This window comes from Mobula hypostoma, chromosome 12, assembly GCF_963921235.1.
Source record: "Mobula hypostoma chromosome 12, sMobHyp1.1, whole genome shotgun sequence".
Classification (NCBI taxonomy): Eukaryota; Metazoa; Chordata; class Chondrichthyes; order Myliobatiformes; family Myliobatidae; genus Mobula; species Mobula hypostoma.
The window spans coordinates 60275329-60297984 of record NC_086108.1 but is presented as its reverse complement, the minus strand read 5'-3'; the positions used below and the strand labels follow the sequence as shown (position 1 = coordinate 60297984).

Here is a 22656-nt window from a genome sequence, read left to right as displayed (position 1 = left end):
TATCCACAACACCGCTGATTATTTCCACTTTCCTGGTCCTCACTGTGCCAAATCAGGATAGCATCGAGGTTCACACATTTTTTCCCTTGATCTCTAAATCACAACTGTAAACTCGACAATTCCTTTCATCCTACAGATGTTGCTCGAACCACTTGAGTTCCCCCAACAGATTATTGATAGTTTAATCACCTTTGGTGTCAATTTCCTCGTTGGTCTCACAGTCATCTGCTCCGTTTCCCACTGACTATCCTTTCGAATTCACCTCAGGGTTCGGCCTTCCATGAAGCAACCCAGACACCTCAACAACATCTTCTTATATCCGATTTCCTTGCTGACCCCTGGAGTTCTATCAACCGCAGGATTTGTTTTGCCGGAGACAAAGTTGAAGCTACAAACTCTGACAGACAAACAACACTTCCGCCAACCAGCTTCCCTTCCGTCTTCTTCCACCACCCGGAGCTCGCGCGCTCTTAGCACGTCACACCGTCGCTGCATTTCTGACGTAACCCGAGCACTGGCCAACGAGGGGATCCGATGTAACGGGGTGGTGCCGTGTTACTGTTTGGGACGGTATCTGCGGGTTCCTTCTCTCCTCTCTCCTTCCTTCGTTTCACCAACTTCTGTCACCCTGTCTCCTGGGTTATATGTTCACTTACGAACCGCTGCAAGCTGGAGAGCAAGCACGCGCAGCTGGATGTGCAGTATAAAGCGGCGACCCCGCAGAAGAAAATGAAGAAACGGAAGGAGCTGAATGCGCTCATCGGTCTCACCGGCGACGGCAAGAAAAAGAAGTCGAAGAAAAGCTCCGGGCACCAACTGCTGCTGAGGACCGAGCCCACGGCCTCGGAATCAGAATCGTCCTCCGATTTCGACGAGTTCGCTGAACCGGCCTCCGGCTCCTTCTTCGCAAAGTAAGAATGAGCGCAGGATAAGGCCCTTTAACTCAAACTGCGTTTGAGATGTTCCGGTTTGGGAACGAAACGGCGTCGTGTGGTTCTCTGGCATGTAGTTGAAGCAGTATATTAAAATACGACTTGCTACGATGACCCAGTTACTTGACTTTGGCAGATTTTGCAAATTTTCTGCTATGAAGCAGTAACCACAAGAAATTCTTCCGATGTTGGAACTCGTGAGCAGCACACACAAAACGCTGAAGGAATCCAGGCTGTTAGGCATCTATGGAGGGGAATGAACAGTCGACTTTTCGGACCGAGACCCTGACTTCCTGGGTTCCTCTAGCATTTTATGTGCGTTGTTACGAGAGTAGTGCTTTAACCCCACCTTCCTTAAAAACTGGCTCGTCACTATCTTTAACCAAAGCATGTGGGATGCATTCTGTCCCGCACCGTGTCCTTTTATTCCTCCATGTAGACTTGCACTGACTGCACAGTACCTAATTCCGAAATATCCATTTCAAAGTTCTCCGTGGCCATGACCCTTTGCATTTTCAGTCTGTTTAAGACCTGTATCCAAGTTTCTCCTGGGCATTGGTTATCGATTACTGTTTACGGTAGCTTCACCTAAGATTTACAATTTTAACTAAGCTTTTGTTAATTTCAATTACTAACGTTTTAATTCAATATGCCTTCTGCTCTTTTAAACTATGTATGGACGTTTTTGCCATACTTTCATCACATATGAGAATTCTTGAGTTTATGGTGTGTAATTTAAGTTTGACAATGTATAAGGCCCTTTTATTTCAAAGAAGACAGCCCATTTTAATAGACATCAAAAGTAATTAATTTCAATATTTTGTCGTGATTTGTTCCGTGTAACTGGAGAGCATGTTCAAATTGATCGCCAAAAACAGATGGGAGAAAAAAAAGTGAATCCAGAATTGATAATAAATTCTACCATATTATGGAGGGAAAATCTGAGGAAATGTTCTTAGTGGCTACCTGTTTTAGGTGTGGGGTAGGTGTAATAGGATGAAATATTGCATTTTAGCACAAAATCGGATGACGCTCTCGTATAGATTGTTTCCTTGTACAGTGGTTGTCATTTCCGCAGGCTCTTAGAATGCAAAAGTGTGCACAATTTTAAGAATCAATCTATAGAATACAACTTTAACTGGATATTTTTATCACTGAAGTAATACTTTTCAAATGTTAGGTGTATATTTTATTTATTGCCAATAAAATTAATAGCAATAGAATTGTGGAGTTAACATTGTTGTCCTTACTTTAGTTTATTCCGATATCGTATAAACTAAATGGATCAAAACTTCAGTTATTTTGTTTGAAGTTTCCCGATTATCCGTATGCATTTCAATCTTTGCCTTTTGTTCTTTTGCAGGGCAGGCTATGTGAAATGCTGCAAGATTTGTTATCCACTGTGCGCATTTGTTATGCTTGCTGCTTGTGTAGTAGCTTGTGTTGGTTTGGTCTGGATGCAGGTTGCTCTCAAAGAAGATTTGGATGCACTGAAGGAAAAGTTTAGAACATGTAAGTAGAATTGGAATATGCACGTACAATCAGTCATAAAGAAGTGTTTTTTTTAATGTGTAGTTTGGGATATCTTGCACAGAGGCCAACTAGGTCATACTGGATCTGGTGTTGGTCAGTTGATAGTCTTCTTGATGGCATTTTGGAGATATTGAACACAACTCCCTGACCTATTACATACCTATGGACAAGGTTAGGAGCAGACACTAAGGGAAAGTATTTAACTAGGTGGGAGGGATCATTACAATGTTAAGAAACTTGAGAACATAAATAGAGAAAACTTGATCTCAGGGAAATGCACAGCAGAAATGTGGAGATTGTTTTGGGACCACTTGCATGGGGTTTTGTATAAGTTTGACCCACTGAGATAGTGAAAGAATGACAGGGTAAAGAACCCATGGTTAATAAGAGAGGTGGAATATCTAGTCAAGAGGAAGAATGAAGCATACTTAAGGTTTAGGAAGCAAAAATCGGGCAGGGCTCTTGAGAATTATAAGGTAGCCAGGAAGGCACCTAAGTTGTGACTGGAGAGCTAGAAGGGCCCGTGAGAAGGCCTAACTTGTAGGATTAAGGAAAACCCCAAGACATTCCACACAAAGAACAAGGGGATGACAAGAGTGGTAGGAGAGCTTGGGAATTAAGGGGGAAATGTACCCAGAGCTGAGGAGGTAGGAGAAGTTCTCAATAAATACTTTGCTTCAGTGTTCATCAGGAAGAGGGACTTTGTACGTACCTGAGGTCAGTGTGGAACAGGCTAATGTGCTGGAAGAGATGGTGTTGGAGCTTCTGAAAAATATTATGATGGGTAAGTCCATGGGGCAGGTTGGGATATACTGCAAGTTACTTTAGGAAATGAGGGAAGAGAGTTTTGAGGTATTGGCGAGGTGATAATCATTGTGTTCTTGGCCACAGGAGTAGTATCAGAGGATTGGAGGGTGACAGATGTTGTTCCGTTGTTCAGGAAAGGTAACAGGGATAATCATGGGAACTGTACACCATTGAAACTTGAGTCGGTGGTGGGCTGACTGTTGGAGAGAATTCTTAGGGGCATGATTTAAAAGCATTGAGAAGCATGGGGATAGTCAGCATAGCTTTGTAAAGGGCAGGTAGTGCCTCATGAACCTAAGTGACTTTCTCAAGTGACAAGACAAAGTTTCAAAGGTAGAGTAGTAGATATATAGATTTTAGTAAGGCATTTGACAAGGCTCCCCATTTTGGGCTCATCCAGAAATTCATGAGGCCTGTGATCCATGGAAACATGGCTTCATGGATTTGAAATTGGATTGCCCACAGAAAGGAGGGTAGTAGTAGATGGAGCAACTCAGCTTGGCATTTGGTGATCAGTGGTGTTCCACAGGGATCTCTCCTTGGAACCTTGCTGTTTGTGATTTTTACAGATGATTGGCTGAGGGAGTAGAGGGCCGCTTTAGTAATTTTACAGATGCTATGAAGGTTCCAGGTGTTGTGGATAGTGTAGAAAGTTGCTGTGCGTTACAAAAGGATTTAGACTGGCTGCAGAGTTGGCAGAGAAATGGAGTTCAATCCAGAAAGTGAAATGATATACGTACTTTGGAAGATTGAACTTGAAAGCAGAGTACAAGGTTAATTACAGAACTTTTGGGAGTGTGGAGGAACAGAGTCGGGTCTAAGTCCATTGATCCCTCAAAGCTGCCAGGCAAGTCCCTTAGGGTGGTTACGAAGGCATATGGTGTGTTGGAATTCATTAGTTGGAGAATTGTGTTCAAGAGCTGCGAGGTCATTTTGCAGGTATCAGTAAGACTGATTAGAGAACACGGAATATTGTGTTCAATTCTGGTGGTTTCCTCATTGTAGGAATGATGTGGAAGCTTTAAAGATGGTGCAGAGCAAATTTATCAGGGTGCTGCCTAGATCAGAGGACATGTCTTATGAAGAAAGATTGAATAAGCTAGTACTGAAACACAGTGCTCATATCTCAAAACACATGGAGTTTCTGTATTGATCACTTGTATATCCTGATGAGCAATAGTCCAAAGTTGGTGTTGTGAAAACTACAGAGGTACTTTCAGCCCATAAGTAGTGACTTCATTCAGACTTCAAGACTTCATTCTAAATGTTGCGGGGTAGTACCTAAGTTGCAGCAGTACTAAGAATTTGATTTAGAATGGGGAAAAGGCTACCAGGTTCATATTGTTGCATGCTTCCCTAGAGATGTTGTGTATAGCCCAAGGTTATTCCTGTTCAAAGTAAATTTATTATCAAAGTATGTATATGTTACCATATACCACCTTGAGATTCAGTTTTATTGTGGGCATTTACAGGAAAAATGAGTCTGGAGGTTATAAAATCAGCTCCTCATTGTGGTGAGTGAAGTTATCCTCTCCAATTCAGGAGCCTATTGTTATAGGGTAATAACTGTCCCTGAACCTGCTGTTGTGGATCCTAAGGCTTGTGTACCTCTTGCCTGATGGTAGTAGTGAGACGCAGGCTTGGCCTGGTTGGTGGGAATCTTTAATGATTGTTGCTCCTTTCTTGTGGCAGCACTCCATGTAATGTACTCTATGTTGGGGAGGGCTTTGCCTGTGATGGACTAGGCTGCATTCACCACTTTCTGTAGCCTTTTCTGTTGAGGGCATTGGTGGTTCCATAGCAGGCTGTGATACTCTGCATTGTACATCTATAGAGGTTTGTCAAAGTTTTTGGTGACAAGCTAAGTTTGCAGAAACTTCTAAGAAAGTGTTCTTAGAAGATGTTGTCATGCCTTCTTTGTGATTGTTCTGGGATGGATCCTCTGATCTGTTAACATCAAGGAATTTGAAGCTACTCATCCTCTTCATCTCCATTCCCCGAATGAGGACTGGCTCGTGAACCTCTGGATTCTTCCTCCTGTAGTTGATAATCAGCTCTTTGGTTTTGTTGATGTTGAGTGAGAGGTGGTTGTTGTGGCACCACTCAACTGGATTTTTAATCTCTTCCTATGTGCTGATTCATCATCACCTTAGATTTGGCAAAATACAGTGGTGTTTGTTGTCAGCTAACTTAAGTAGAGCTTTGGAGCTGTACTTATCCTCACAGTCATAAATACAGAGTGATTAGAGCAGAACACAGCCCTGTGATGCACCTGTGCTGATGATGAGTATAAAGGAGATGTTATTACTAATCCATACGAACTGGATTCTGCCAGTGAGGAAATTGAGGATCCAGTTACACAGAGGTACAGAAACCCAGGTTTTGCAGCTTAGTGGTAAGTTTTGAGGGGATGATAGAGTTGAATGTCAAAAACTAAAATAAAAGCCTGTAGGGAAATTAAGATATTAAATTCCAGATAGGTAGACTAAAGTGGTGAGTTTCTTCAGAAGTAAACCCTGCTAAACTTTTTCACAAACGAGAAAATCTGCAGATGCTGAAAATCCAAGCAATGCACATAAAATGCTGGAGGAACTCAGCAGGCCACGCCATCTATGGAAAAGAGTAAATAATCGACCTTTCAGGCCTGAAGAAGGGTCTTGGACCGAAATGTCAACTGTTTACTCTTTTCCATATATGCTGCTTGGCTTGCTGAGTTCCTGCTGAACTTTTATTTAAATATTATTTTGACTAGAATATTAATTTTAGTTCAAGCTTTCTAATTACAGGCTGTATAGTCAATGGGTTTATGGTAAGTTTTGAAGTTAGCTACAGATAAGGATAAGTATGGACCTTGCGGGAGAGTATTATCTTGGAGCAGGGCAAATTATGAGTGTACTTGGCAGGAACTAGGGAAGATTTAATTGGAAACAAATGATTTGGGGCAAATCCACATCGGACGTGTGGAGGGTGTTAAAGTACCACAGCACAGAGTACAGGACAGGTATGTTCCAGTCAGAAGGAAGGACAAGGATAGTAAGGTAAGAGAACCTTGGATGTCGAGGGAGGTGATGAAGTTAATCCAGAATTTAAAAAAAAAGAAAAGTGTGTAACGCTTCAGAAACCAGAATCAAATGGAGCCCTTGAGGATTATAAAGAAGTCAGAAAAGAACTGAAGGGAATTATGTGTCAGGAGGGTCATGTAATGTCCTTGGGAAGTAGGATTATAGAGAATTCTATACACGTATCAAGAGGAAGCAAATAAGTACGGAGAGGGTAGGACCACTCAAGGATAAAGTGGGGGGGGGAGAAACATGTCTTGGATGTGGGTGAGGTCCTTAATGAGTACTTTATATCAATATTTACCAAGGCAAAGGATGTGGCAGGTAGGGAGATCAGTGCCGAGCGTATTGATATGCTAGGGCGTTTTAAGGTAAAGAAGGAGATAGTTTTGGGTCCATTATAGAATATTAAGGTGGATAAGCTCCCAAGGCCTGATAGGATATACATCTGGTTATTGAGAAGGCAAGAGAAAAGATTTCTGGGGCTTTGATAAATTATCTTCATGTCCTCTAGCCACAGACAAGGTCCCGGAGGACTGGCAAGTAGCTAATATTGTTTCATTATTCAAGAAGGGAACCAGCGATAATCCTGGAAACTAAACTCGTGAATCTCGTGTCTGTGGTTGGGAAGTTTCTGGAGAGAATCTTAGGGATATGAGCATTTGAAAAACTATGCCTTAATTGGGGAGAGTCAGCATGACATTGTATTGTGTCTTACTAATTTGATTGAGTCTTATTGACGAGGTGACAAAAGTGATGGGTAAACAACATCCACCGCTCTATCTTTGTCTACATGGATTTTAGTAAGGCGTTTGACAAGGTTCATCCAGAAAATTAAGATGCAAGGGATCAATGCTGAATCAGCCATTTGGATTTAGAGTTGGCTTACTCAATGAAGACAGAGAGTGCTGGTTGCAGGGACTTGTTCGAACTGGAGGTCTGTGATTAGTGCTGTTCCATAGGGATCTGTACTAGGTCCTCTGCTGTCTGTGATGTATATAAAACATCTGGTTGAAAATACAGATGGGTGGATAAATTTGCCGATTATATGAAGATTTGTGTTATGGATAACTTAGACTGGCAAAGAATAAAACAGGATATGAATTGTTTGCAGATATGGGCAGATGAGTTTAACCTGAACAAATGTGCTATTTTGCATCTTGGCAGATCAAATGTAAAGAGAGAGTACACTGTTAAGGGTAAGACCCTTAGCAGTATTGATGAGCAGAGGGATCTTGTGGTCTACGTTCATAGCTCTCTGAAAGTGGCTACACAGGTTGATAGGGTGGTTAAGAAGACATATGGCATGCTTGAGGCATTGAGTGCAAAGGGCAGAAAGTTATATTGTAGCTTTATAAAACTCTGGCGAAGCCACATCTGGAGTATTGCATATGGTTCTGGTTGCCCCATTAGAGAAGGATGTTGAGGCTTTGGGGAAGGTGCAGAGGCGGTTTACCAGGATGCTGTCTGGATTAGTGGGCATGTGCTATAAAAAGAGGTAGGACAGATTTGGGTTCTTTACTGTAAAGTGATGGAGGGACGTTCTGATAGAGGTTTATAAGATTATGAGAGGCATAGATGGACAAGATAGTATCTATTTTCCAGTTCTGAAATATCTGATACTAGAGGGTAATTTCAAAGAAGATGTGAGGGGCAAGATTTTTACACAACACAGTGATGGTTTCCTGGAATGCACTGCCTGGGTGGTGGTGGAGGTAGATATACTAGGGACTTCTAGGCATATGAATGTGAGGAAAATGAAAGGATATGAACATTATGTAGGCAGAAGGGATTAGTTTAGTTGGCCATTTAATGAATTGAATTGATTTGCACAACATTGTGGGCTGAAGAGTCTGTTCCTGTGCTGTACTGTTCTATGTAGAAGGATTATACAGGGGGATGAATATAAAGATTTCCAGCTAAGTGGCATAGATTTGGAACTTGAAATGGGGTTGATGGTTGAGGTCCAAACCCTCTAATACACTGGAAATTCAGAGTCTTGAATTAATGAGCTGCAGATACATTCAAATTATGTCCATGGCAGCTGGATGTTCTACATTCAGTTAATGAAATGAGCATGGAATAAAATGCTGTAAAAACCCCATGTAGTTCTTCAGAGAAGTAAATCTGCCATTTTACCCATGTTTTAACAGTCCATGGAAATGGTGAACTTTTCACCTTCTCCAAGGAAGTGCGATTATCTTAAAACTGAACAGACCACCATTGACCTAAATACTTAATTTGGAGAAGGCAGGCACACTAACCTGGGCGATCCTGCTGAACCACTTCATTACCATTGGGAATGTGACAAGAATAGCTAGTGTTGTTCCACAGTTCAGACAAACAAGAGGCTAAGCTGTCAGTTGTGTCGAAATATCCTTTTCAGCAATAATTGTCCTTGGTTGATGGGGTCTTCCAGTCCCATTAGATTGACAAGTAAAAGGGACAGCATGCATGTTTCGTTGTCCATACACATAAGCTTTCAGAATTGACACTGGATCTCAGCATTTTTTTGTTCTGTCATGTTAAAAAAAAGTTAAGGTATCCTCCAGATTGCCATCTACTTCAAGCTTATCAGCTAGAGACAGTAATCCTCTATATTGAGCATCAGTTGGTAGAAATACTGAAAGCATTAAGATAAGGAATAGGTCTGTAGCTAGATTAGATTCTCCAGCCTGTGGGAGAAAAAAATTGCACCTCCGTAGGTCAGCTGTTGCAGCACCAGCTACTCGGGTTCAATTCTGCCGCTGTCTGCAAGGAGTATACATGTTCCCCTGTGACAGTATGGGCTTCCCCGGGTACTCGGGCTTCCTCTGGTACTCCACAGACAAGTGGGCTGATTGGTCACATGAGTGTAATTGGATGGCACTGGCTTGTTGGGCCAGGAGGGCCTGTTACCATGTTGTATCTCTACATAAAAGCAATAATATGTGATAGTGGCGTAGTTTTACACAAATTACCTGTGCTGCCGGGCAGCTCCGGCAGCCTGGTTAAATCATCAAATTTTGTGATTGCATGGGTTTCTCCAACATGCTGTGGTTTTCTCCCACAGCTTCAGGATGTGCTAAGGGTCTCAGCCCGAAATGTCAACTGTACTTTTTTCCATAGATGCTGCCTGGCTTGTTGAGTTCCTCCACAGCGTTGTGTGTGTGTGTGTGTGTTGGTCAATTGGCTGATTTTAATAATCCAGGGAGCAGGTGGGTGGTAGAATCAGGTAGATTTGATTGTCAAATGAGAAGGGTTAGGTTAGATGGAAATAACTAGGGGAATGAGATTTCTGAGAGCCGCTATAGATGCAATGGTATGAATGGCCTACTTTCTGGAATAACAAATGAGGTGAGCAAAAATGGCTAGGAAATTCATGATTAATAGGATACTTAAAAGTATGGAGAATCAGTGGGAATCTATAGTGCAAGTTCACAAATATTTGAAAGTAGTGGGAAAGGTAGATGGGTAGTTAAGGCCTGTAGCATGCTAGCCTTTATTGGTTGAAGTACAGGACATGAGCATGGACATCATAGTATAAAAACATTAACTTTGACTTCAGTTTGTATCATGTTTGTATGTGTACTGTTTTGGACACCATATTACACAAATACATTAGTATTGGAGGAGTTCAGAGGACCTATGAAGGTGCTACTGAGGTCGGAGAATTATTGTTATGAGGGGAAACTAGGCTGTGGTGTTTTTCTCTGAATGAGCGAAATGGAAGGAACGTTTGGTCATGGTTAAAGGAAAACTATTTCCTTGATATGCTAATCAAAACCTAATTGTCCTAAACACATGAGATTCTGCAGTTGCTGGAAATCTGGAATAACACACACAAAATAGTGGAAGAGCTCAGCGAGTCAGGTGGCATCTATGGAGGGGAATAAATTGTCTATGTTTTGGGCCTGTTTCAGGATTGTAGAGGAAGGGGGCAGAAGCCAAATAAAGAAGGTGGGGGGAAGGGAAGCAGGCAGGTGATAGGTGAGACCAAATGAGGGGAAAGGTGGGTGGATGGGGCAAGGAGGGATGAAATAAGAAACTGGGAGGGGGGATAGGTGGAAGTGGCTCAGGGAAGAAATGGAAAGAGGAAGGAACCAGAAAGTGTGATGGGCAGCTGAGGAGAAGAGGGTAACCAGAATGATGAATGGAAAAAGAGAAGGATGGAGGAGGAGCAATACAGTAAGTTAGAGAACTTGTTATTCATGTCGTCAAAGTTCAAAGTAAATTTATTATCAAAGTACGTACTTGGAACAGCACAGGAACAGGCCCTTTGGCACACAATGTTGTGCCAAACCAAATAAATTACCCTAAATTCCGGTGTATAAGCTGAGAATTTGGCCCTAAGTTTTGGTCCTAAAATTAGGGGGTTGGCTTATGAAGAGGGTGCCAAGTTTGGAAAAACGAATACACGGAAGACAGGTCATATTTATTAGCTATTTTTGAGTCAAATTCGTTTCACTGTCGACGCATGAATTCTTTGAACGGTTTGTTTAAACTTGCATCTAGTGGCTGGAGCACGGACATCAAACCACCGGGGATGACTGCAGTGTCCGTATCTTCAGCTTTCAATGCTGCTTTTGTCTCACCTGACAAGTGCGGTTTGAACATGTCCCAGACAAGTAATGACTTTTCCTTTCCAAAACCTTCAGGACATTGACGCCACACCTTTTTAACCCACTTCAAGCAACCCGCTTTGTCCATCCAGCAGCGTTTTGGACGTAATCAACAGCATCCTGCGGGAATTCTCTGAGCAATCTTTGTTTTTTGTCTCAACACAAGATCACGTCTGTTCATAAATCGGGTGCACCAACTTTGCATAGCTTTGAAATTTTCACTAACCTCACGGTGTTTTTCGGCCCATTTCAAGGCTTAATCGCGAATCATTTCTCTGGTAACAACGTATCCAGACGATCGCTGGTGATTCACCCACTCTAAAAAATTTTTTCTTCCAGTTCTGGCCACTGGCATGTTTTCCCGCGGTTTGCACATTCGTCTTTGGCATTTCCCTCAGCGTGTCCTATGCCTTTCTCCACTCTCTCACTTGTTTCTCATTTACACTAAACTTCTTAGCAGCTGCAGAATTATTCTTTTCTTAGCAAAATCAACAACCTTCAGCTTGAAGCCAGCATCATATCACATTCGTTTTAATCTTTTGTACATGGTGGTTGTAAACTCAATACTGAGTACACGTACTGATCCCGTCACCCCGTGTTATGTTTTAACGAGATTACGATGGGCTCTAAATAGTTTCATGGGGCTCTAAATAGGGGTTACATTTCAGAGGATTCTTTACCATTGGAGACCTAATCCAAAATTTCACTCCCTGATTTATTTATTAAGAATTTGCTTATAACGCTCTACAATGTGTAGGCCTGTTTTCTTAGCAGGTACTGGTTCACAAAATTTCCAGGTTCTGGATCCGGCAAAGCTGAGTACCGGCATGTGAGATCTTGTGATCTTTTCTGGTTAAATCAGAATTGGTCAAGTGTTCAAGTCTCATTGCAGAGAATTGCATACAAAAACTAAGGCTTACATCCAGCATAACAGTTTGAGAATGATACTGTCCGAGCCTCCAGCTTTCACATAAGGCATTAAAATTTAAGGCCCTGCTCACCATCCTTAAATAAATTTGAATAATATGCTATTCCTAGTCTTAGTCAAGATTTATCCCATATTTAACATTTGCCTAAACGGATTGGCTGTTTGTTGTGTTGTTTGTTTTTGGGAACTTATGAATTGTACAAGCATATTTTATGGTCTGTTTAGAAATGTATTTTTTTATTCATCTGGTTCCTTCATTGAGGTTAAACTGTTGGTGTGAATACAGTGTCTGACTGGATAAATATGAAATCTGTTAATAAACATGTAGCATTTTGCCTCCGAGTCAAACGTCAGTGGGTTCGAGCCTCATTTTACAATAGTCTGAAGTTTCACTGCATTACAGTTGGATGCTGCATTGCAGTACTTAGAGAGTATTGTACAGTTAGGAAAGCCCATCTTTAGGCGCAACATTAAAGGTTCAAAGGACCAATTTAATGTCAGAGAAATGTATACAATATACATCCCGAAGTACTTAGCAAACATCCACAAAAACAGAGAAGTGCCCCAAAGAATGAACGACAGTTAAACGTGTGAACCCAAAAGTCCCCCCGCACGTAAGCAGCAGTGAGCAACAATCCCCCCCCCACCCCCTGTGAGGTCTTTTCTCCCCCACATGTGCATATTTTAAAATATTGCCTTAGGAATTTTAAAAATCATAATTATATGTGCTATATATGCTGTGTGCTGTGTATGACTGTTGGTATTGTGCATTGTACTTTGGTCCCAGAGGTACACTTGTTTCCTTTGGCTTTACTTCTGTGTGTGGTTCAGTGACAATTAAACATGATGAAAGTTGTGGGATGTGATTTTAAAGTCATGGCCAGCTTTTTTCAGAATCTCAAAATACAATTAAACAGTCATTATCAGACTTGCTGGTGGGAGCTTGCCTTGTGTGAATTGTCCATTATCTTGCCAGATTACAATAAACACACTATGAAAAGGGGTTATTGGTTTGCGGACACTTAATTATATTCAGAAGTTATGAAAAGCTTTTGTGATATTGGAGGGTGTACAGTTTTGTGATCCAAGTGTTATGTAATGTCTTTGTTATTATAAAATATGATAGTTATTACTTGGCCTTGACCAGGGAGTTGAACAGATTCCGTTGCTGGATACATTAAAAACATAGAAAACCTACAGCACAATACAGGCCCTTTAGCCCACAATGTTGTGCCAAACATGTACTTACTTTTGAAATTACATAGGGTTACCCATAGCCCTCTATTTTTCTAAGCTCCATGTACCTATCCAGGAGTCTCTTAAAAGACCCTATCGCATCTGCCTCCATTGCCAACAGTCCATTCCACGCACTCACCACCCTCTGCGTTTTTTTTTAATCTTAACCCTGACATCTCCTCTGTACCTACTTCCAAGCACCTTAAAACTGTGCCCTCTCGTGTTAGCCATTACAGTCCTGGGAAAAAGCCTCTGACTATCCACATGATCACTGTCTCTCAGCATCTTATACACATTAAATCACGAAACAAGCTAATTGGGGGTAGATATACAGTCAGTGGAGCAGTTTGTAGTATGTAGACAGTTACAAATAGAGAAGAATAATGAGGAAAAGATATTTTGGTTGCAGGGAATAAAAAGGATTGTAAATTGATAGACATGCTGAAAGAAAGCAGAGTAAAGCTGTGTTTTTGTTACTTGCTGAGAAAGGCAATTATTAGTTTAATATAATAGCTGTGCTGATTTTCACTATTTTCAGTCATTGAGCTGTGACACCATTTTATATTTTTAAAATTTGATCTGTTTGGAATATAAGAAAATCTCTTTGAAACTGTAATGATTCATTGCAGCAGTTGATCTATTTAGATACAAAATACAAAACTCAGTGCTTTACAAAAGTAACTGGACTAACTCTTTGCCTTCACAAATGGAAGCACTGATCAAATATTATATGTTTGTTACATTCCATTGTCATAACTGGCAAGATTCCAGTTTTGTTTGTCTCATGTAAATTGAAACATACACTGAAATGTGTCGTTTGGCATTAACAACCAGTACACTGAGGGTGTTGTCACACATTCCAGTGGCAATATAGCATGCGCACAATGCTTGGCAGAAGGACACAGAACACAACAAACAATAAGACAAAAACAGCAAAAACAACCCTGTTCCCATGCATAAACACAGTCCTTTAAACCCAGGACAGGCCTCTGGCCCCAAACCTTCAGTTTCCAGTGGACTCGGACTCAGATCTGCAAACATCAGGCTTCAGCCTCCTCATCCGACTTGCAGACTCAGCTCTGGCCAACAGGCCTTGACCTCCGGACTTCTGATTGATTCTTGGGTCTTAATTCTCAGCATCGATCCCAAGACACGCCAGTCACTGAATACTAGGTCTTGAACTCCAGACTCAATGATCCCAGGACCCTGAACCCTGTGACTCACTCTGTTCTTACTCATTTGTAAACCCAGAGGGGTCATTGGAACTCCTTACCTCTTTCTGCATGGAACTCTGACTCCAGAATCTGTCAACAACTCACTGACCCCGGGAAGGGGAGGGGGGAGCCTTTGTTCACTCACTTCTAGTCTGATGTCCCAAATCTGCATCCCTGGTTTTCAGACGTGGAGCGAAGACTTAGACTCCAGCCTGACCTTTAATTCGCCTATGTCCTTTTCCCTAAACCCTAACCTGACCCTAGTTTCCCTCTTCTGTCCCACAAAAGTTATATTTAAAAAAAATTAAGCAATTAGGAAAGCACAATCATAGTTGGGTGGTGATTACTTAGAATTGCTGAGGTTAAGTTGCACATCTGCTGATGGTAGGAACACAAGTACAACTGCTCTTTTAAATAATTTTTCAACTGTTTTTGTTCCAGCTAAATGGCTCTATTTACTGATTGCTGGCAGTAACTCTTGACTTCAACACATGTCTTCAATGTGATTTATGTGGTTGACTGATAAATTGTGAACCCTATCCTCCTCCTTTTACTTTCTGCCCTAAGTAATAATAGGCACATTCACAATATGAATGCCAATGTAAAGTGTCATGAGTGATTGCTGTATGTTTTGTTCGTACAGGGTTTTGCATTCAGCCTTCTATTACCTTTATTCTTCTGCAGTAACAAAGTTGTCAGAAGCAGCATTTATGGGAATGTATTTGCCCCTATTAACGAGTTTCCCTCCTGGTAATTCTGATTAAAGTAGGTTTTGTAATGTTCAGTTATTTTCTTGTATTTAGATGTAAAGTTTGTGCCATCAAAGCCTGCACTCAAATCACTACTGCTCTGGTTTTCCATTTCTTTCATGAATATATATTTGAGAGCATAGATATGGAGCAAATCAGCTTTTCCATTGGACTTGTGCTTTTCATTTGATCTTCCTTCAAATTTTAGTTTTAAGACTAAAACATGTTTTTGTCCTTGTAGTGGAATCTAGTCAAAAGGCCTCGTTTAGTGACATTCCAAAGTTAAATGAAGATCTTCTTGCAATCCAGAAGGATCTTACTAACCTAGATGCTGGTGACAAAGGAATTAGCAAAATATGGACCAACATCACAGAACTAAATAAACAAGTAAGCAAATGCGCGGTGTCTGCATAATGGAAAACATAATGGCTCAGAAGAAAACAAATAATTTATTGTAAATTTGGAATATGCCAAATACAGTTGCAAGAAAAAGTTTGTGAACCCTTTGCAGTTACCTGATTTTCTGCATTAATTACGCAAAATGTGGTCTGATATTTATCTATGTCACAATAATAGACAAACACAATCTGCCTAAACTAATACACAAACAGTTGTACTTTTCATGTCTTTATTGAAAACATTTAATCATTTATAGTCCGGGCTGGAAAAAGTTTGTGAATCCTGTATTTAATACCTCCATCTGTAGCTGCTGATCAGACTTGCACATTGGTGTGGAGGAATTTTAGACCATTCCTCCATACAAAACTATTGCAGTTCATCAATATATCTGGGATACTTTGCCTGAACAGACCTCTTCAGGTCATGCCACAGCATTTCAATTGGGTTAAGGTCTGGATTCTGACTTGGCCATTACAAAACATGAATTTTCTTCTTTTTAAACCGTTCTGTTGTTGATTTCCTCTTGTGTTTTAGACAATAGACAATAGGTGCAGGAGTAGGCCATTCGGCCCTTCGAGCCCGCACCGCCATTCACTGTGATCACAGCTGATCATCCACAATCAGTATCCAGTTCCTGCCTTATCCCCATAACCTTTGATTCCGCTATCTTTAAGAGCTCTATCCATCTCTTTTTTTGAAAGCATCCAGAGACTTGGCCTCCACGGCCTTCTGGGGCAGAGCATTCCATATATCCACCACTCTCAGGGTGAAAAAGTTTTTCCTCAACTCCATTCTAAATGGCCTACCCCTAATTCTTAAACTGTGGCCTCTGGTTCTGGACTCACCTATCAGTGGGAATATGCTTTCTGCCTCCAGCGTGTCCAATCCCTTAATAATCTTATATGTTTCAATAAGATCCCCTCTCAGCCTTCTAAATTCCAGAGTATACAAGCCCAGTTGCTCCAGTCTTTCGACATATGACAGTCCCGCCATCCCGGGAATTAACCTTGTGAACCTATGCTGCACTCCCTCAATAGCAAGAATGTCCTTCCTCAAATTTGGAGACCAAAACTGCACACAGTACTCCAGGTGTGGTCTCACCAGGGCCCTGTACAGCTGCAGAAGGACCTCTTTGCTCTTGTATTCAACTCCCCTTGTTATGAAGGCCAGCAAACCATTAGCTTTCTTCACTGCCTGCTGTACTTGCATGCTTGCTTTCAGTGACTGATGTACAAGAACACCTAGATCTCGTTGTGCTTCCCCTTTTCCTAACTTGACTCCATTTAGATAATAATCTGCCTTCCCATTCTTACCACCAAAGTGGATAACCTCACATTTATCCATATTAAACTGCATCTGCCCACTCACCCAGCCTGTCCAAGTCACCCTGCATTCTCATAACATCCTCCTCACATTTCACACTGCCACCCAGCTTTGTGTCATCGGCAAATTTGCTAATGTTACTTTTAATTCCCTCATCTAAATCGTTAATATATATTGTAAACAGCTGCAGTCCCAGCGCTGAACCCTGCGGTACCCCACTGGTCACCGCCTGCTATTCCGAAAGGGACCCGTTAATCGCTACTCTTCGTTTTCTGTCAGTCAGCCAGTTTTCAATCCATGTCAGTACTCTGCCCCCGATACCATGTGCCATAATTTTGCCCACTAATCTCCTATGTGGGACTTTATCAAATGCTTTCTGAAAGTCCTGGTACACTACATCCACTGGCTCTCCCTTGTCCATTTTCATAGTTACATCCTCAAAAAATTCCAGAAGATTAGTCAAGCACGATTTCCCCTTTGTAAATCTATGCTGACCCAGACCAATCCTGTTACTACTATCCAGATGTGTCGTAATTTCATCTTTTATAATTGACTCCAGCATCTTTCCCACCACTGATGTCAGGCTAACTGGTCTATAATTCCCTGTTTTCTCTCTTCCTCCCTTCTTGAAGAGAGGGACAACATTAGCCACCCTCCAATCCACAGGAACTGATCCTGAATCTATAGAACATTGGAAAATGATTACCAATGCGTCCATGATTTCTAAAGCCACCTCCTTAAGTACCCTGGGATGCAGACCATCAGGTCCCGGGGACTTAATCAGCCTTCAGACCCAACAGCCCATCCAACACCATTTCCTGCCTAATATAAATTTCCTTCAATTCATCCATTACCCTAGGTCCTATGGCCACTATTACATCTGGGAGATTATTTTTGTCTTCCCTAGTGAAGACAGATCCAAAGTACCTGTTCAACTCATCTGCCATTTCCTTGTTCCCCATAATGAATTCACCCACTTCTGTCTTCAAGGATCATTGTCTTGCATCATCCAGCTTCTATTAAGCTTCAAGTGATGGACCATTACCCTGACACTCTTCTGTAAAATGTCTTAATACAATTTAAAATTCATTGTTCCCTCAATGATTGCAAGCTGTCCAGGCCATGAGGCAGCAAAACAGACCCAAACCATGATGCTCCTTCACCATGCTTCACGGTTGGGTTAAGGTTTTGGTATTGGTGTACAGTACGCTTTTTCCTCAAAACATACCAGTGTGTATTTCTGCCAAAAAGTTGAACTTTTGTCTCATCTGTCCACAGAACATTCTCCCAGAAGTGTTGTGGAATATCCAGGTGGTTGTTTGCAAACTTGAGACGTGCAGCAATAGTTTTTCTTTTGGAGAGCAGTGGTTTCCTCTGTAGTGTCCTCCCACGAACACCATTCTTCTTTAGTGTTTTTCTTGTGGATAAATGAAAACTCATGAGCACTCATGTCTTTAGAAATGCTTTTGTGTCCTTTTCCAGCTGCTCCTTCTAAGGCCCTCTGAAAGTTGTTTTGATTGAGGTATGGTGCACATAAATTGATCTTCCTTGAGAAGAGCAGGCTCTGTCAGTAACCTGACTTCGTGTGTCTTTTTTTATATAGGGTAGGGCACCTCTACAATCCACACCTTCAGTCTCATTGATTGGAACACCTGACTCCCAGAGATTCACACTTTTTTGAACCTGGACTGTGAATGTTTAAGTGATGTACTCACTATTGATGAGTAGTAGTACAGCTGTTTGTGATATTAGTTTAGGCAGATTGTGTTCGCCTATTATTGTGACTTAGATAAAGATCAGGCCACATTTTATGAATTATTAATGCAGAAAAGCAGGTAATTGCAAAGGATTCACAAACTTTTTCTTGCAGCTGTGAATATTCATTTATTTGAGTATTGGTCAGTAAGGTGGCAATGAATATATAACCAGATGAAAATTGAAAGCTGGGGAGGGATCAGAGGATGGCAAGGAGCAAAAGAAATGATGAGAGCAAAAGGCTTTTAAAAATACCTGGAGAACACCATCCATAGTTAGTGATATTTTGTATATGGGCAGATCAGCAGGAAATGAATATTCAATTGGACAATTTCTGACTTTTTTTTCTAGATCACTCTATCTTCATTTCAGGTGACATACTATCTGCTGACATTTACGTTAAACCAACTGACACTCACACCTACCTTGATTAAACTGCCTTCCACTCAGCTTCTTGTAAAAATGCCATCCCTTTCTCCCAGTTTTTAAGCTGTCTATGCTGCATCTGTTTTTAAATTGAGCCTTTCCATTCCAGGATGTCTTGCAGAATCCTTTTTCAGGAAATATAGCTTCAACTCTTGTGGTTAATGGAGTTGTAATTTGCATTCCTCCATCTCCCATACTTCTGCTCTCACCCTACTTCCACCCAGACAGAACAGAGTCCCTTTGGTCCTGGTCTTTCACCCTACCAGACATGGGATCCAGCACCTCGTCCTTTGTCATTTCTGTGATAAGATCCCACCATGAATCACATTTTCTCCTGCGCACCATTTTCTGCTTTCTGCAGGGACCACTCTCACTGTAACCCTGTCTAGTTCATCTCCACCTGTTCACCCCCGCTCGTCCCCTACGGCACTTTTTCCTACAGCTCATCCCTTATCACCATCCAGGGACCTAGATAGCCCTTTCTACTGAAGAAGAGATTCACGTGCACTGCCTCCAACCTTGTCTACTGCATTCACTGCTCCAAATGTGGCCTCCTCTACAATGATGAGACAAGTGTAGACATCATTTGGCAGAACATGGGTGCTGTATCCACATTGGTCATCCTGATCACATTGCATTTCAGCTCCCCATTTCCACACCTACCTGTCTGTCCTCTATGTTTTCACTGCCAAAGTGAGACCAAATGTAAACTAGAAGACATTGTCTCTTATTCTGTCTCTGGTCTACAAACCAATGGTATGAACATGGGATTTTCCAATTTCAGGGAACCTGTGGTCTGTTCTCTCTCCTTCTGATCCACCTGGTTCCATCTGCCTATTACCTACACACACATTGAGTCTCCTCCAACTGGTTCCAACTGCCTATCATTCCTCCCTTATCACCTTCCTTCCTCATCAGATAGCAGCACTGTAATCTCTTGGGTCTCTACTTATCACCTTCCAGACTCTCTCTCCAGCTCTACCTCTCCTCACCCTACCTGGCTCTATCATCTCTCTTACCCCTCTTCTTATTTCTCTTCTGTGCTTTCAAGCCTGTTACAGTGACTCATTATGAGCTGTGGATATCTCCATAGATGCTGGCCGAAGGTACGTGGAACAGGTGACAGAGGAAATGATAGAGAGGGGTACAGTTGAAATGTTTAGAGTCATGGAACACTACAGCACAGAAGCTTATCAGGTCCATGCCAAACCATTAATCTGCCTGGACCCATCAACCTGCACCTGGGCCGTAACCTTTCATATCCTTCCCATCCACGTACCTATCCAAATATATTTTGAATGTTGAAATCAACCCTGCATCCACCACTTCTGCTGGCAGTACACTCCACGCTCTCACCACCCTCTGAATGAAGGAGTTCCCCCACATGTTCCTCTTAAACATTTCACCTTTCACCCTTGATCCATTATCTTTAGTTATAATCTCATTCAACCTCAGTGGGAAAAAGCCTGCTTGCATTTACCCTATCAATTTTGTATACCTCTATCAAATTGGCCCTCAATAAAGCCCAAACCTATTCAACCTTTTGCAAGTCCTCAAGTCCTAGCAACATCCTTGTAAATTTTCTCTATATTCTTTTCATCTTATTTACATCTTTCCTGTATGTAGGTGACCAAAACTGGACAGACACAGACCTCCAAATTAGGCCAGATTATTGATATAGATGACAAACAATAATAGACTCTGCTCCAATCCTGTGGCACACCACTAATCACGGAAATCCGATCAGAGAACTCAACCATCTAATGCCACTGTCTGGATTGTCCTGCAAAGCCAATGTCTAATCTCATTTACTACCTCATTTTGAATGCCGAGCGACTGAACGTTCTTGACCAACCTCCCACGGGAGTCCCTGTCAAGTAGACACGTCCATCCTGAAAAAAACTAAGATTAGTTCGACAAGATTTACCATGCACAAAGCCATGTTGACGATCCCGAATCAGTCCCTCTCTATCCAAATACTTGTATACCCCCTCCCTTGGAATACCTTCCAATAAATTTCCTATCACTGATGTCAGGCTCACCCTTCCCAGTATTTTTTTTAATATATTGTATGATACTTGGGGTTTTTAAAGTGCGATATTCCATTGTGAGCAAGCATGATTACTACTGAAATAGAACAATTGTTAAAATTCTGAGAAGTCTGTTTTGTTCTGATGCTTCCAGCTCTTATTTATAGCCCCACTTTATCTCTTCTACAGTAGCTTATCTTTGCTTCTCTGATCTTCAGCCCATTCTTTGCCTTTGTCTGTATAAGTGCCATGTTTCTGATGTTTCACTATTTTCATTACTTCCTAGCTAAGTCTAATGTTGAATCTGCCTGTTTTTGATATTCAAAAAACCTGATGAATGCTTTTAATTTATGCAATTTATTTGCTATGCCTGTTTAATATTATTTAAACTTTTGAAATTTGGTCAAATTTTCCATTGCTGCTCTCAAAATCTGCACATTGGCCAACTTCAGCAAAAGGTATTTATTTTTGGCTGAAGCCAACAATTTGCTGGAGTTAAAATATTACAAGCTGAAGATAATGTTTGTGTCTGATACTGGCACATAAGTGGAAGAGAGACTGATTGTAAGATTTTTGTTTGACTTCCAGCTTGTACTTAAATGTAACTCAATTCACATTTTTGTTTTCTACCAGATTAACCAACTGAATTCAGCTGTTGCTCATTTAAAAGCCAACGTCAAATCAGCATCTGATCTAATCAACCTTCCAGTCACTGTGGAAGAACTCCAGAAGGTTTCTGTACTTTTATTTGCTTGATGTAATTGACTGAAATCACTTGCGTCATTTTAAGTTTTTACATCAGATAAAGCAGTTTTTCTGTCATCAATGCAATTACTTGTTTTTTTTATGCATGATTGATTACAACAGTAAAATATATTTGATATCTCAGTTGGGATTTAAACCTAATAGGTTAAAGATAAAGGAAGATATTAAAAGCAGAAGAATATATTACAAAGGAGCTTTTTTATATATAGATACACACAATAGGCTGAGAATAGTTTTTTATATCACTTGGCTATCATTTGATCAAACTCTTGCAAAAACTGGTCTGCAGAGCATACATTGAATATATCCAATGTGGTCTTTGAAAATCAATTAAGAGATGGCCTAGCAAGATTCTGTGTTTTATTCTTGAGGAGGAATCCTAATATTTCAACTATATGTGAGTGAAAAACAGAAAATAGGTGTACTTTGGCATGATTACACTAGGGCAGTTTGCAGAGAAGAGTAGATCTGTGAAAACAAAATTAATATGTACACTTCAGAATTTTGATCCCTTTGGAGGCTGGTCACAGTGGGAGTGTTAGGTAAAAATCATTTATGTGGGGTTCCAGAAGAATAGGACTTGTGTTGGATGCAACAGTGGACTTGGCTGTAAGGATGGTTTTGATAAACTGCCACAGTGAAAAACAAATTCAATATAAAAGCTGTACAAGGTATAAAATCCAATCTATCAGTTTAAAAATGCCTGTAACATGTAATTTGCTGATTTATAGATTGTTGAAATGACTCACTGAATAGACAAAATATGTAGACTCACTCCACTTGTACACGTTCTCCTATTGTAGGTATAGAATGTTTTGTTGGAGTTTAAACTAATCAAATTCTTTATCCAAGAGAATTGTGGGAGCATTTGGCCATTTGACTTGTTCTGTCTGAAGGAA

At 41.0% G+C, this 22656-nt stretch overlaps 1 protein-coding gene across 1 annotated transcript in view; it reads left to right on the top strand.

The window, feature by feature from the left end:
• Positions 1–524: 524 nt before the first annotated feature.
• Positions 525–22656, top strand: part of efcab14 (EF-hand calcium binding domain 14) — a 56506-nt gene continuing 34374 nt past the window's right edge. Inside the window, exons 1-4 of the mRNA XM_063064227.1 lie at positions 525–911; positions 2296–2444; positions 15301–15446; positions 21626–21724. Of these exons, the coding sequence (XP_062920297.1) occupies positions 730–911; positions 2296–2444; positions 15301–15446; positions 21626–21724 (576 nt within the window). The 5' untranslated portion in view covers positions 525–729. The remainder of the gene's footprint in view (positions 912–2295; positions 2445–15300; positions 15447–21625; positions 21725–22656) is intronic.